Source organism: Oryctolagus cuniculus, chromosome 10 (genome assembly GCF_051225735.1).
Source record: "Oryctolagus cuniculus isolate XC-2025 breed Fujian yellow rabbit chromosome 10, ASM5122573v1, whole genome shotgun sequence".
Classification (NCBI taxonomy): domain Eukaryota; kingdom Metazoa; phylum Chordata; class Mammalia; order Lagomorpha; family Leporidae; genus Oryctolagus; species Oryctolagus cuniculus.
In genome coordinates this window covers 99,680,286-99,694,379 of record NC_142876.1, presented here as the reverse complement: position 1 = coordinate 99,694,379, position 14,094 = coordinate 99,680,286, and the positions used below count along the sequence as shown (strand labels likewise).

Here is a 14,094-nt window from a genome sequence, read left to right as displayed (position 1 = left end):
TGCCTCCAATTTTCTTATAAAAATATATCTTGACAATTCAAATATACCAATTTGTGTTAAATTATTTTGCAGCCTATTTGATTATATGCATATTAAGAATTTGGTGAAATACTATAACCATCTAAAATCTTCAGCTTCACCCTTGCACATTACTTTTTAACATCTCCTTTGCTTTCATATGTTCAAAGCCATTCAACAGGGCAAGGCTGGGACTAGGATGAGGCAAACAAAACACAGTGTCCTGAGAATGAGTGCTGTCATAAAGTTTGCACCTTGCTTGCCTCATCCTAGTGCTAACTGCAACAGAGCATGAAAAATAAGAACCTTAGGGACTATGGATTTCAAAGCTCATTTCAAATCATGACTGCCACATAATTATCCTTTTTCCTGCTTTATTCAGGAGACAAGCATTGCGAACCAATAAAAAGATGAAAAGTGGAAAGAAAATAAAAATAAGTAAAGTATCAATACACATTCATTTGAAAGTATATTCTAAACATAAATACTTAATTATAAGAATAATTTTCATTACCTCTTTGAAAAGTTTCTAATTCTAGATTAGATGTATTCACTTAGTTAAAGCTTTTAAAAATGTCCAGTAAAATCATTTTAAGTTTTATAATTTCATACAAATGATAAATACCTAAATTTAGAAATGTAGATCAAATTATTGAAGTTTCGTTGCCAAACTGTTCTATTTTAATATCATATAATCAGTGTGGAATATATGTAAAATTAGTTTAGAAAAAATTAGAGAAATTCATTAATGAGCTCTTTTGGTGTTTCCTGGTTGTTTTTTTTTTTTTTTTTTTTTGAGTGAACAGGACTTTTTTGGTACAGATATTTTTATATGATGTTAGTGAAGGCAATATCATGAATATTTCTAATGTAAGAAATTTTATAGATTTTGATTGGTTAGGTGGTCTAAATGAGAGCTGCAAAAATACTGTCAATAAGTTAATCTTCCCGTGGCATATAAGGTATATAAGCTTTTGCTTCAGGAATCTAATATACACTAAACTTTTATATACTGTAATCTCTTCCTCTATCTATAACATACACTGAAGGAGATCACTGTAAGTTCAAAGTGCACTTTTAATATTCTGTGTATTCCTTGCCTGAGCTTACTTATTTTTTCCTCTTTTCTTAGGATCTGAGCAGCAAAGATCTGAAGAGAGATTTGTATATAGTTGCCCATGTGATCCGAATAGGTACTGTATACCTTATCCATTCATATGACAAAGACTAATCTAACTTGGGATAAGTGTATGCTATGCATGAGCTTTGTGTTCCCTCAGCCCTTACCTACTATTTCTGATCTCCAGATTATAGATTCCAGTTTGTACTGGAGCTCTGTCTTTAAGCTGTGGTAGCTGTGGTAGCTGGGTTTGATATAAATGAATGCACTTTTCTCACTTGAAATTTTCTGTTCCCTACTTGGTTTTGGACACACTCTTTATGTTTCAAGTACGATGATTTTTGGGTAATCTCTCCATCACAATGACTTTCCTCTGGGCCTATCTTCTTCCAGAAAGATACAGTAGGTTGACAGGAGTGCCAATTTGACAGGTGGTAAATACCCTTTGTTATGTTTGATGTCTAAAATTATGTTTCTATACTCTTTCTCGCAAGATTAGAGTTACTGTCACCACTCCAGAAGATGGATGGCATCTCACTTCTATCCTAACAGAATGAAAAAAAGTGATTTTTGCTGTTCTTCAGTTGGCTTGTTCAACCTTATTTCAAGTTTATGATATAACTTCTAGGATTGTGACTAACCAAGTCTTCCTTCATTAGTTTAGGTTCTAGCATATTATGTATGATTTTGTCAGAGAATATTTTTTTATCCCTAGCTAACAGAACAACTTTTTCTGCACTTAATAAAGCATTTGTTGAGGTTCTCATATTTTCAAGTCCTCCTGCTACTGTGGGTAGAACCTTGGTAAGCAGAAAAAGTAATCACCCGTCTACTCCCTTAGCCTGTTCTCATTCCCACACTGGTTCAGGAGTGCCTTTACTGGTAGAGTTTAGATGGAAGAACACAGCATCTTCCTTATCATAAATAATTTATATCTGGCACTAAAAATAATGGCTTTTGCATTCTTGATGTGCCTGATGTTTTTAAATCTATTCAGCATGCTTGTTCTTGTAATAAATTCTTGAAATTGCTTTTTATTTTCATGTAGTTAAAAGTAGTCTTTTGGTGTTGGTTTACAGATAATTGAAAAGAATGATTGATGGCATGTGGTGCAGGGGAAGAGCCATTGAGCAGAGGCCTGTTTGTTATTCCTCCATGTAAAAATCCTTAGATAACTCCATTCAACCCTTGAGTCTCCCATCATAGATGATCTCTTAGGTACCTCTAGTCTTGGCATCCTTGGATGACAATCAGGAAGAGCTGGAGAGGAGCATGGAGTTCTCACTCTTATTGGTGTTCTCTGCTGTGCCCAAGGCCGGATGCTCCTGAACGATTCAAAGAAGGGCCCTGCTCACCTGCACTACAGGCGACCATATGGCTGTGCAGTCCTAAGCATCTTGGATGTCCTACAGTCACTCACAGAACTAAAGGAAGAAAAGGACTTTGTTCTTAAGGTTTACACGTGAGTAATGGAAATCAGGGATCTTAATGATTTTCAGCACTTCTCATGCTTTATGGACACAGAGTCACCTATTCTAGTCCCTATTCTACAATAGAGAATTTTTTAATGCAGAGATTTTTATGTAAGGTATGGATAGGGTGTGGTCTAAACCTTAGATCAGGCTTTAACAAGCTTCCCAGGGGATTTCTGAAATAGCTGAATTTGGAGCCTTTTATTCTAATATGAAAGTCTGGTAGTACATATTCCTTTTTTCTACAGAATTAACCAGCCTTAAATAGCTAACAATATAATTTCTCATGTGTCTTAGGTGTAAAATAGTCTTCTGTGTCTAGTATTTGCCCACCAGATATTGTAGTTTGGCTGACAAGTGATGCAAATTGCTTCAATGAAGAAAGGCATTTTTTCTGAGAAGCTGAGATCTCACCCTTTACTTCTCCACTGTAGATCTATAAATTACATCCAAGCAGGCATGAGATTACTTTTGGTGTTCTCAGCCAGAGGATCTGCCTTTTAGAAGCCATCCATCTCCTCTTGATTTTTATTAAGCAATAAGAAGAAATAGTATAAAGGAAAGAAACATGGACTTTGAGTATATAGTCCTTTACTTACAGGGACAGTTAGAAATAATACTATTTTTTTTTTGACAGGCAGAGTGGACAGTGAGAGAGAGAGAGAGACAGAGAGAAAGGTCTTCCTTTGCCGTTGGTTCACCCTCCAATGGCCGCCGCGGCCGGCGCACTGCGGCCAGCGCGCTGCGGCCGGCGCACCGCGCTGATCCGATGGCAGGAGCCAGGAGCCAGGTGCTTTTCCTGGTCTCCCATGGGGTGCAGGGCCCAAGCACCTGGGCCATCCTCCACTGCACTCCCTGGCCACAGCAGAGAGCTGGCCTGGAAGAGGGGCAACCGGGACAGAATCCGGCGCCCCAACCGGGACTAGAACCCGGTGTGCCGGCGCCGCTAGGTGGAGGATTAGCCTAGTGAGCCGCGGCGCTGGCCGAAATAATACTATTTTAAAAATTATCAAAGATATATGTTTGGCACAGTGATTAAGGCACCACTTGGTATGCCTGATCCTGTATTTGAGTGGCTGGGTTTGAGTCCTTCCTCCACTTCCAATCCAACTCCATGCTAATTCCCACCCTGGGAAGGCAACAGATGATGGTCCAAGAACTTGGGATCCCTGCCATCCCATCCCTGTCTCCATGTGGGAGATCCCAATTGAATTTTGGCTTCCTGACTTCAGCCTGGTCCAGCCCTAACTGTTGTGGGCATTTGGGGAATGAACCAACAGATGGAACTCTATTACCATCTCTCTACCTTTCCAGTAAAATTAAAATAAATAAAAAATTTAAAAACCCATAGTAAGTTTTGTGAATTTCTTAAAGAAGTTTATTTCTGAGAAGTATTTTTTAAAAATCTACCCTCTTTTAGTTTTAACCCAATATTGTCTTCCCAAATTAAATACTGTCAATAATTATATTACTGTAGCTTCACCATAAAAACTGTATGGAGATTTTTCTGCATTATCTGTTTTTTTTAGATTTTTATTTATTTATTTGACAGGTAGAGTTACAGACAGTGAGAGAGAGAGAGACAGAAAGGAAGGTCTTAATTCCATTGGTTCACACCCCAAATAGCCACTACAACCGGTGCACTGCACCAATCCGAAGCCAGGAGCCAGGTGCTTCCTCCTGGACTCCCATGCAGGTGCAGGGTCCCAAGCACTTGGGCCATCCTCTGCTGCCTTCCCAGGCCACAGCAGAGAGCCGGACTGTAATAAGAGCAACCAGGACTAGAACCAGCACCCATATGGGATCCTGGTGCCACAGGCAGAGGATTAACCTAGTGTGCCATGGCACTGGCCCCTCTGCATTATCTGTTATTCTACTTGACTCAGGCGTGAAGTGAACTTGGTTCACAATTAGACTTAATTTGAGCCTCTATATAATCAACTATATTTGATTAATTTCAAAATAAAAGACCAAACTCTTCATGGTCTATTTTGCCTTCAGCTGAGTTCTGTTCAAAGTTACAAACTTTGTGGGATAAAAATCTTCCTTTAAAATAGAAATTTGAAAAATTTTGGCTGGTTTTTTTCCTGCTGTGTATCAAGTAACAGACTTTCTCCATGCATGAAATCTCTTCATGGATGGGTGGTGGAACCAGCTTCTTCATATGCCTTCCTCCCTTATTATCATCTTTCTTCATTGTATCTCTTCCAAGGGCAAACAATTTATGGATAGCACTCCAGAATTATGTCTGTTTGTATGTAACGTTCCTTTGCTTCAGTGCAAATTCTCATTGCAGATAGTGTTTGTACAGCACTCTTTGTGAAATGTTGTCAGGCTTAATTGGCCTAATTACTTCTAAAACAACAGCTTGTAGTACCAGTATGTTACTTTGCAAGAAGTGGAATCTGTGCTTAGCTTTGTCTTAGCTCCTTCCTACTGGTTGTGTCTAATATATCAGTTCTTAAAAGCCAAAGAGAGGGTAGGTTTTTAAATTGCTTTTGAAAGAATAATGTGGTTAAAATGTTGGATAATTTTTCCACTTCAAAATGTTAACAGCCCCAGAGGCACAGGCAACCAAAACTAAAATTAAAAATGAGATTACATCAAATTGAGAAGCTTCTGTACTGCAAAAAAAACACTCAGGAAAGCGAAGAGGCAACCGACAGAATGGGAGAAATTATTTGCAAACTATGCAACTGATAAAGGATTAATAATCAGAATATATAGAGATCAAGAAACTCCACAACAAAACAAATGGGCAAAGACTTAAACAGACATTTTTCAAAAGAAGAAATCCAAATGGACAACAGACACATAAGAAAATGCTCAGGATCACTACCTCTCAGAGAAATGAAAATCAAAACCACAATGAGGTTTCACCTCACCCCCATTAGAATGGCTTTCATGCAGAAATCAACAAACAACAAATGCTGGTGAGGATGTGGGGAAAAAGGTACCCTAATTCACTGTTGATGGAAATGTATACTGGGAAAGCCACTATGGAAGGCAGTATTGGAGATACCTCAGAAATCTGAATATAGCCTTACTATATGACCCAGCCATTCCATTCCTGGGAATTTACCCAAGAGAAATGAAATTAGCATATAAAAGCATTTCTGCACCCCCATGTTTATTATAGCTCGATTCACAAAAGCTAAGACATGGAATCAACCTAAATGCCTGTCAACTGAAGACTGGATAAAGAAATTATGGGATATGTACACCATGGAATACTACACAGAAGTAAAAAAATTAAATCTGGTCATTTGCAACAAAATGGATGAATCTGGAAAACATCATACTTAGTGAAATAAGCCAGTCCCAAAGAGTCAAAAACTATATATTCTCCCTGACCTGTGATAACTAATAGAGCACCTAAAAGGCAATCTGTAGAATTAAAATTGACACTTTGAGAAGCAATGACTTGAACAGCCCTTGTCTTGACTGTTGAGGAAGTGTCTAATTCCATTGCTTGTTTTCTTAAGTGCTTCCTTAATTAATAATAAATTCATTCTCAAGGACTTAGAAGGAGAGAATGTTTCAATATGGGAAGTAGTCCACAAGCAGACACATAGAATGACAATCACCTTAAGTAGCACTCTGACCTCAGAATCAGCTCCTAAGGCATGCTGGTCTGGCTGAAAAGCCCATGAGAGCATTTCAGGCATGGAAAGCCAAGACACTGTGCCAAAAAAATGCTCTACATGAAGGACTTCAGTGGGGGAGACCCAGTGGAAAAAAGTGGTCATCAAAGAAGGAGGTACTTTTTCTCTGAAGAATGGAGAGAACTTCTATTTTGCTTATGCCCTGTCTAAATACTGACAAGAGTTTGTGGATTCAAAAGTCTTCCATAGTCTAAGTAGCTCATGTCAAGAGCCTCCGTGGGAGAGACACACAGGGCTCCTTCCCCTCCTCACCCTCTCCCCTACTCCAGTGATACTGACTCACCAGTACCACCAAACCATGGGGAAGGACGCCTCCTCCCACAGGAAGATTGGTTCCTGGGTGGTGGCGATCCCCCACCAAACCTCCCCACACACACGTAGCTCAGGCCCCTGGTTGGGTGTTTGTAAGTGCTTCTATGTGGGAGAAGGAGGAGGAGGAGGAAGAAGAAGCAGTGATTTGTCTTCTTGGCTGGTCTCACCTTGGTTCTACATGTTTCCCGCACTGAGGAGACAGAAGAGGAGCTGTAGCCACCACCACCACCCTGGCCAGATTAGAGTCTTGCCACAGCGACTTTGGCCTTCCCTTGGAATCAGACACCAGTCTGCCCAGAGAAAAAATGGCAAAAATTTTGAAGATGGTATCCAGTGACTGAAGTTAGAAAAGCAACTGGAGAAAACAGTATCAAGTCAAGAAGTGAGTGAAAATATTTATTTATTTGAAAGGCAGAGTTACAGAGGGCAGAGGCCAAGAGAGAGAGAAGAGGTCTTTCATCCACTGATTGAATCCCCAGATGGCCGCAATGGCTGGAGCTGCACTGATCCAAAGCCAGGAGCTAGGAGCTAGGAGCCTCTTCTGGGTTTCCCAAATGGGTGCAGGGGCCCAAGGACTTGGGCCATCTTCCACTGCTTTCTCAGGCCATAGCAGATAGCTGAATTGGAAGTGAAGCAGCCGGGACTTGAACTGGCACCCATATGGGATGCCAGTACTGCAGGCAGTGGCTTTACCCACTAAGCCACAGCGCCAACCCTCTATTCTTCTTATTACTAAGCAGTGTGCCCTTGTGCAAATATGCCAGAATTATAAGTCTGGTTTTCTGGCATTAGAGACATTTTATTATATTAATGTATAATACTTGTGCTTTTTCATGAGGTACACTATATTTCAATGCATGTATGTAGCATAAATTGATCAAATTAGCCAGTTAGCATGTCGATTTTCTTTTCTGTGTGTTTGAAGCCTACCAGCTCTTCAATTCTAGTTCTTTATATGAGATATACTTGTCAACTATAGTCACACCAATGTGAACACTAGCACTTACTACCTCCATGTAACAGTGTTTTGGTGCCTGCTGTCCAACCTCCGTTTATACCCATTTCCACCAGCCATCCTCAACTTACTGTTCTAAGTTCAGATGCTAACTTTTAAACTTCACATACCGAAGATGACATGCAGTATTTGTCTATGTAAGGCTTATTTAAAATAATGAGTCCAGTTCCATCATTTTGCTGTAATTTCTGAATTTGATTTTTTTCTTTTTCTGTATCCATTCATCTTTTAGTAGACACCTAGTTTGATTCCATATTATAGCTATTGTGAATAGTGCTGCAGGGAACATGAATGTACAGTTGTCTCTTTGAAATGCTGATTTCATTTCCTTTGCATGTATAGAAATGGGATAGCTAGGTCATACTGTTTGATTTATTTTTAGTTTTCTGAGGAACCTTCATACTGCTCTCCATAATAGCTGTACTAATATGCATTTCAGCCATCATTTATAGGGATTCCTTTTTCTCTAAGAAACATTTGTTACTTTTTTTCCTTTTTGTTAGTGGCTGATCTAACTGCAGTGAGATGGTATCTGATTGTGGTTTTGTTAGTGAGCATTTATTCATGTATTTGTTGGCCATTTGTATTTCCTTTTTTTTTTTTTAAGGTGCTTGACCTAGTGATTTTTTTAAACTTTTATTTAATACATATAAATTTCCAAAGTACAACTTTTGGATTATCAAGTCTAGTTTCGGAATCAAGATAATGCTGGCCTTATGGATTAAATTTGGGAAGGATTCACTCTTTTCTAGAACAGTTTGGTAGAATTCGACAAAAAAGCTACCTGGTTCTGAACTTTTCTCTGTTTACAGACTTTTTATTACTGACTGGATATTTTTTTTGAAAGGTAGAGTTAGACAGTTTGAGAGAGAGACAGAGAGAAAGGTCTTCCTTCCTTTGGTTCACCCCACAAATGACCGCTACGGCTGGTGCCGATCAGAAGCCAGGAGCCAGGTGCTTCCTCCTGGTCTCCCATGCGGGTGCAAGGCCCAAGCATTTGGGCCATCCTCTGCTGCCTTCCCGGGCCACAGCAGAGAGCTGGACTGGAAGAGGAGCAACTGGGACAGAACTGGCGCCCCAACCGGGACTAGAACCCGGGGTGCTGGCGCCACAGGCATAGGATTAGCCTAGTGAGCCATGGCGCCAGCCTGACTGGATATTTAAAATGTTTACAAATTGAGGCTTTCTGAGCAAAGCTTTTATGGACATGTATGCAAGTCTTTTTATGAACATGTGTTTCTCTTGGATATGTAGTGATGTAAGTTGAAGAAATGAAATGTTTAAAAACAGGAGTATGGGGTTCCAAGATGGCGGAATAGGGAGGAGCTTTCTGATCTAGTCCAGGAGAAGACAGTTTAATAAAAGTGGAGATAGTGTAGTCTCAGGGAAGAGTTAGGGAAAAAACGGCACAGGAAACTCCTGCGTGATTAGTGGGACACAGTGGATCTATGTGGAGGGTGTGGGTGCCCATGGCTCAGGACTTCTGCAGCCGAGAGCCTGCACACCAGTGCAGAAGAGTGAGGTGAGACAAGTCTGCAGTAACCCAAGACACTGGCAGAAAAGCGGCAGGAAGAGCCTAGAGGGAACGAGGCTTGAAGCCCTATGGGGGAAAGTATACCAGCCTAACTGGAGGAGAGAAAAAATAAAGGGGGCGATAGGGACAGGATTCTCTCTCTCCAATCACCTTATAAAGGTGTCCAAGTCAATAGAGCAGGTGCCATTTTGGACATACCTAACAGCTGTACCAGCTTGTGTCTGCGCCGGGCAATCAGCCGAACGGAGAAACCTGACTCTGTTGGGGAGTAATAATAGTAGGCTAAGACCTAGTGACTGTGTGGAGCTTCTGAACCGGGACTGTGAAAAAAAAAAGGCAAACTGAGGGTATCCTGGAGAACTCACAGTGTGGCTGAGACTTGGAGTAGTCTCAGTGGGAGATGCCACAAGCTTGGGCAGTCTTCGCTACTCAGTGAGAGACATTGCAGGGGAATCTGAACTTACACTGAGGACTGCACAGATGCTTTGTGTGGTCCTTGGGACAGAGCAGACAAATATACCCACTGCAGCTAGTACTCAGGCACTGATCACCATCAAGGAATTACTTCCCTTCTGACTAAAAAAAAAAAGAGAGAGAAAAGATTTACCATGCCAAACCTGGGTGTGTCACCTTAGGCATTCCCTTAACCCTGAAGAACTGAACAGAGCTTTCTGACCACACCACAAGCCTCTAAGATTCTCTGAAAGCAGTCAGTCCACTTATCTACAGAGTCAGAGTACAATAAAAAGCTGCCACAGCAGGAAAAAAAAAATAGAAGAAGAAGCCAATGAGTATCTCCACAAATGCTGAACAACAAACACAACAATCCAAGAAACAGGAATAAGGAAGACAACATGATGCTCCCAAAAAAAACATGACACTTCAATGTAAGATTATGAAGACAATGAGATAGAAGAAATGCAAGAAATGGATCTCAAAAAATTGATGATAAGAATATTTAGAAATAATCAAAAGCAAATGCACAACTACTGAAATCCATGCAGGACATGAAAGAAAATCTCTCTCATGAAAATGAAATCTTAAGGAGGAATCAAAATGAAATGAAGAATTCAATAGAACATGAAATTGAGATATTGAAGATAAATCAAAATGAAATGGAGAATTCAATAGGACAAATAAAAATGCAGTTGAGAGCCTTAAAAAAAAAAAATCAGTGAGGCAGAAGAGAGACTTTCAGACTTAGAAGACAGAGCATAGGAAAGTATACAGTCAAACCAAAGACAAGAAGGAAATTAGAAATCTAAAAAAATATTGTTGGGAATCTATAGGATATTATTAAAAAACACAACATTCAGTTTCTAGGAGTTCCTGAAGGCATGGAGAGAGAGAAAAGATTAGAAGGCTTTTTAGTGAGATAGTAGCAGAAAACTTCCCGGGTTTGGAGAAAGAAAGAGACGTCCAAGTACAAGAAGCACACAGAACTTCCAATAGACATGAACAGAAAAGAGCCTCTCCACGACACATTGTAATCAAACTCACCACAGTGAAACATAAAGAAAAGTTTCTAAAATGTGCAAGAGAAAATTGCCAGATTACTTTCAGAGGATCTCCAATAAGACTCACAGCAGACTTCTCATCAGAAACCCTATGGACTAGGAGGGAATGGCATGATATATCCCCAAGTACTGATAGAAAAAAAACTGCCATCCCAGAATATTATATCCTGCAAAGCTCTCATTTGTGAATGAAGGTGAAATAAAGACCTTTCATAGCAAACAAATTAAAAGAATTTGTCACCACAAATCCAGCCCTGCAAAAGATGCTTAAAGATTTGTTACACAAAGACAAACAGAAACACTGTCATCAATACAAAAGAAGGTAAAGGAAGAAAATCTCTCAGTAAAAGATCACAGCAAGTTCAAAGTATATATTAGGAATATCTTTGGAAAAATGGCAGGGCAAAGTCACTATTTATCAATAGTCAAATTGAACTTAAATGGGCTCAACTCTCCAGTTAAAAGACACTGGCTGAATGGATTGAAAAATAAAACCCATCTATTTGCTGCTTACAAGAAACACAATTGCCAACAAAGGTGCATGCAGACTGAAAGTGAAAGGTTGGGGCTGGCGCCGTGGCTCATGCTGGCACCCCAGGTTCTAGTCCCGGTTAGGGCACCGGATTTTGTCCTGTTTGCTCCTCTTCCAGGCCAGCTCTCTGCTGTGGCCTGGGAAGGCAGTGGAGGATGGCCCAAGTACTTTGGCCCTGCACCCGCATGGGAGACCAGGAGGAAGCATCTGGCTCCTGGCTTTGGATTGGCGCAGTGCGCTGGCTGTAGCAGCCATTTTGGGAGTGAACCAACGGAAGGAAGACCTTTCGCACGCACACGCTTTCTCTCTCTCTCTCGCTCTTGCTCTCGCTCTCGCTCTCACTGTCTAACTCTGCCTGTCAAAAAAAGAAAGAAAGAAAGTGAAAGGTTGGGAAAAGATATTCCATGCCAACAGAAACCAAAAAGGAGCAGCATAGCTATTTTAATATCAGACAAAATAGACTTTAACACAAAAACTGTTAAAAGAGACAAAGAGAGGCACTATATAATGATTAAGAGATCAATTCAACAGGAAGATGTAACTATTATAAATGTATATGCACCTAATTATAGGGCACCAGGCTATTTAAAAGATATATATTGAGGGACTTAAAGGGAGACTTAGAATCCACTACGATAGTATTGGGGGACTTAAGTGTTCCACCTTTAGCAATGAACAGATCAACCAGACAGAAGATCAACAAGGAAACAGCAGATTTAATTGACACAATAGACCAAACGGACCTCACAGATATCCATAGAACTTTTCATCCTACAGTTGTAGAATACACATTCTTCTCAGCAGTCATGAAACTTTCTCTAGGATTGACCACATAGTAGGCCATAAAGTAAGTCTCAGCAAATTCAAAAGAATCGAAATCATACCAAGCAGCTTCTCAGACCACAATAGAATGAAGCTGTAAATCAGCAACTTAGGAGTCCCTAAAGCTTGTGCAAACACATGGAGACTAAACAACATGCTCCTGAGTGAACAGTGGATCATAGAAGAAATCAAAAACTTTCTGGAAGCAAATGAAGATAACAACACAACATATCAAAACTTATGGGATACAGCAAAAGCAGTAGAGTTTATAGAGGAAAAAGAGGAAAGTTTATAGCAATAGGTGCCTACATCAAGAAATTGGAAGGCACCAAATAAATGAGCTATTAATGCATCTCAAGGATCTAAAAAATCTACAACAAAGCAAACCCAAAACTAGTAGGAGAAGAGAAATCATTAAAATTATAGGAAAAATAAACAAAATTGAATAAAAAAACTGTACAAAAAATCAGCAAAACGAGCTGGTTTTTTGAAAAAATAAAGAAAATTGACACACCATTGGCCAACTAACTAAAAAAAGAAAAGATCCAAATCAATAAAATCAGAGATGAAAAGGGAATGTAATAACAGACACCGCAGAAATAAAAAGAGTCATCAGAAATTACTACAAAGAATTGTATGCCAGCAAACTGGGAAATCTATAAGAAATGGATATATTCCTGGACACATGCAACCTACCCCTATTGAACTATGAAAACATAGGAAACCTAAACAGACGCATAACCGAGACTGAAATTGAATTAGTAATAAATTCCCTTCCAACAAATAAAAGCCCAGGACTGGATGGATTCACGGCTGAATTCTAAAAGACATTTAAAGAACTAACTCAAACTATTCAAAACAATTGAAAGAGAGAGAATCATCCCAAATTCTTTCTGTGAAGCCAGCATCACCTTAATTCCTAAACTTGAAAAAGAAGCAGCAGAAAAAGAGAATTACAGACCAATTTCTCTGATGAAAATACCTGCAGAAATCCTCAATAAAATCGTGGCTAATAGAATTCAACAATACTTTGGAAAGATCATCCATCAAGACCAAGTGGGATTTATCCCTGGAATGCAGGGATGGTTCACCATTCACAAATCAATCAACGTGATACACCACATTTACAAACCTCAGAAGAAAAACCAAATGATTATCTCAATAGATGCAGAGAAATCATTTGATAAAATACAGCACCCTTTCATGATGAAAACTCTAAGCAAACTGGGTATACAAGGAACATTCCACAACACAATCAAGGCAATTTATGAAAAACCCATGGCCAGCATCCTATTGAATGGGGTAAAGTTGAAAGTATTTCCACTGAGATGTGGTACCAGACAGGGATGCACATTCTCACAATTGCTATTCAATATAGTACTGGAAGTTCTAACGAGAGCCATTAGGCAAGAAAAAGAAATTAAAGGGATACAAATTGGGAGGAAGAAGTCAAACTATCCCTCTTTGCAGAGGGTATGATTCTTTATTTAGGGGATCCAAAGAACTCTACTAAGACACTATTGGAACTCATAGAAGAGTTTGGTAAAGTAGCAGGATATAAAATCAGGGCACAAAAATCAATAGCCTCTGTATACAAGGACAATGCCACAGATGAGAAAGAAGTTCTAAGAACAATCCCATTCACAATAGCTACAAAAACAATCAAATACCTTGGAATAAGCTTAACGAAGGATGTCAAAGATCTCTACAATGAGAAATAGAAGAAGGTGCAAAAAAAAAATGGAAAAATCTTCCATGCTCATGGATTGGAAGAATCAGTATCATCAAAATGTGCATTCTTCCAAAAGCAATTTATAGTCAATGTGATACCAATCAAATACCAAAGACATTCTTTTCAGATCTGGAAAAAAATGATGCTGAAAATCATATGGAGACACAGGAGATCTCAAATAACTAAAGAAATCATGTACATCAAAAACAAAGCATCACAATACCAGATTTAAAGACATACAGTTATAATCAAAACAGCATGGTACTGGTACAGAAACAGTTGGATAGACCAATGGAACAGGACAGAAACACCAGAAATCAATCCAGACATCTACAACCAACTTATATTTGATCAA

General features: G+C 39.4%; 1 protein-coding gene across 14 annotated transcripts in view; it reads left to right on the top strand.

The window, feature by feature from the left end:
• Positions 1–14,094, top strand: part of DOCK3 (dedicator of cytokinesis 3) — a 507,250-nt gene that overhangs the window by 330,626 nt on the left and 162,530 nt on the right. For all 14 annotated transcript variants that reach the window (XM_051852373.3, XM_051852369.3, XM_051852371.3 and 11 more), the window contains exons 11-12: positions 1,151–1,211; positions 2,453–2,600. In XM_051852373.3, the coding sequence (XP_051708333.1) occupies positions 1,151–1,211; positions 2,453–2,600 (209 nt within the window). The remainder of the gene's footprint in view (positions 1–1,150; positions 1,212–2,452; positions 2,601–14,094) is intronic.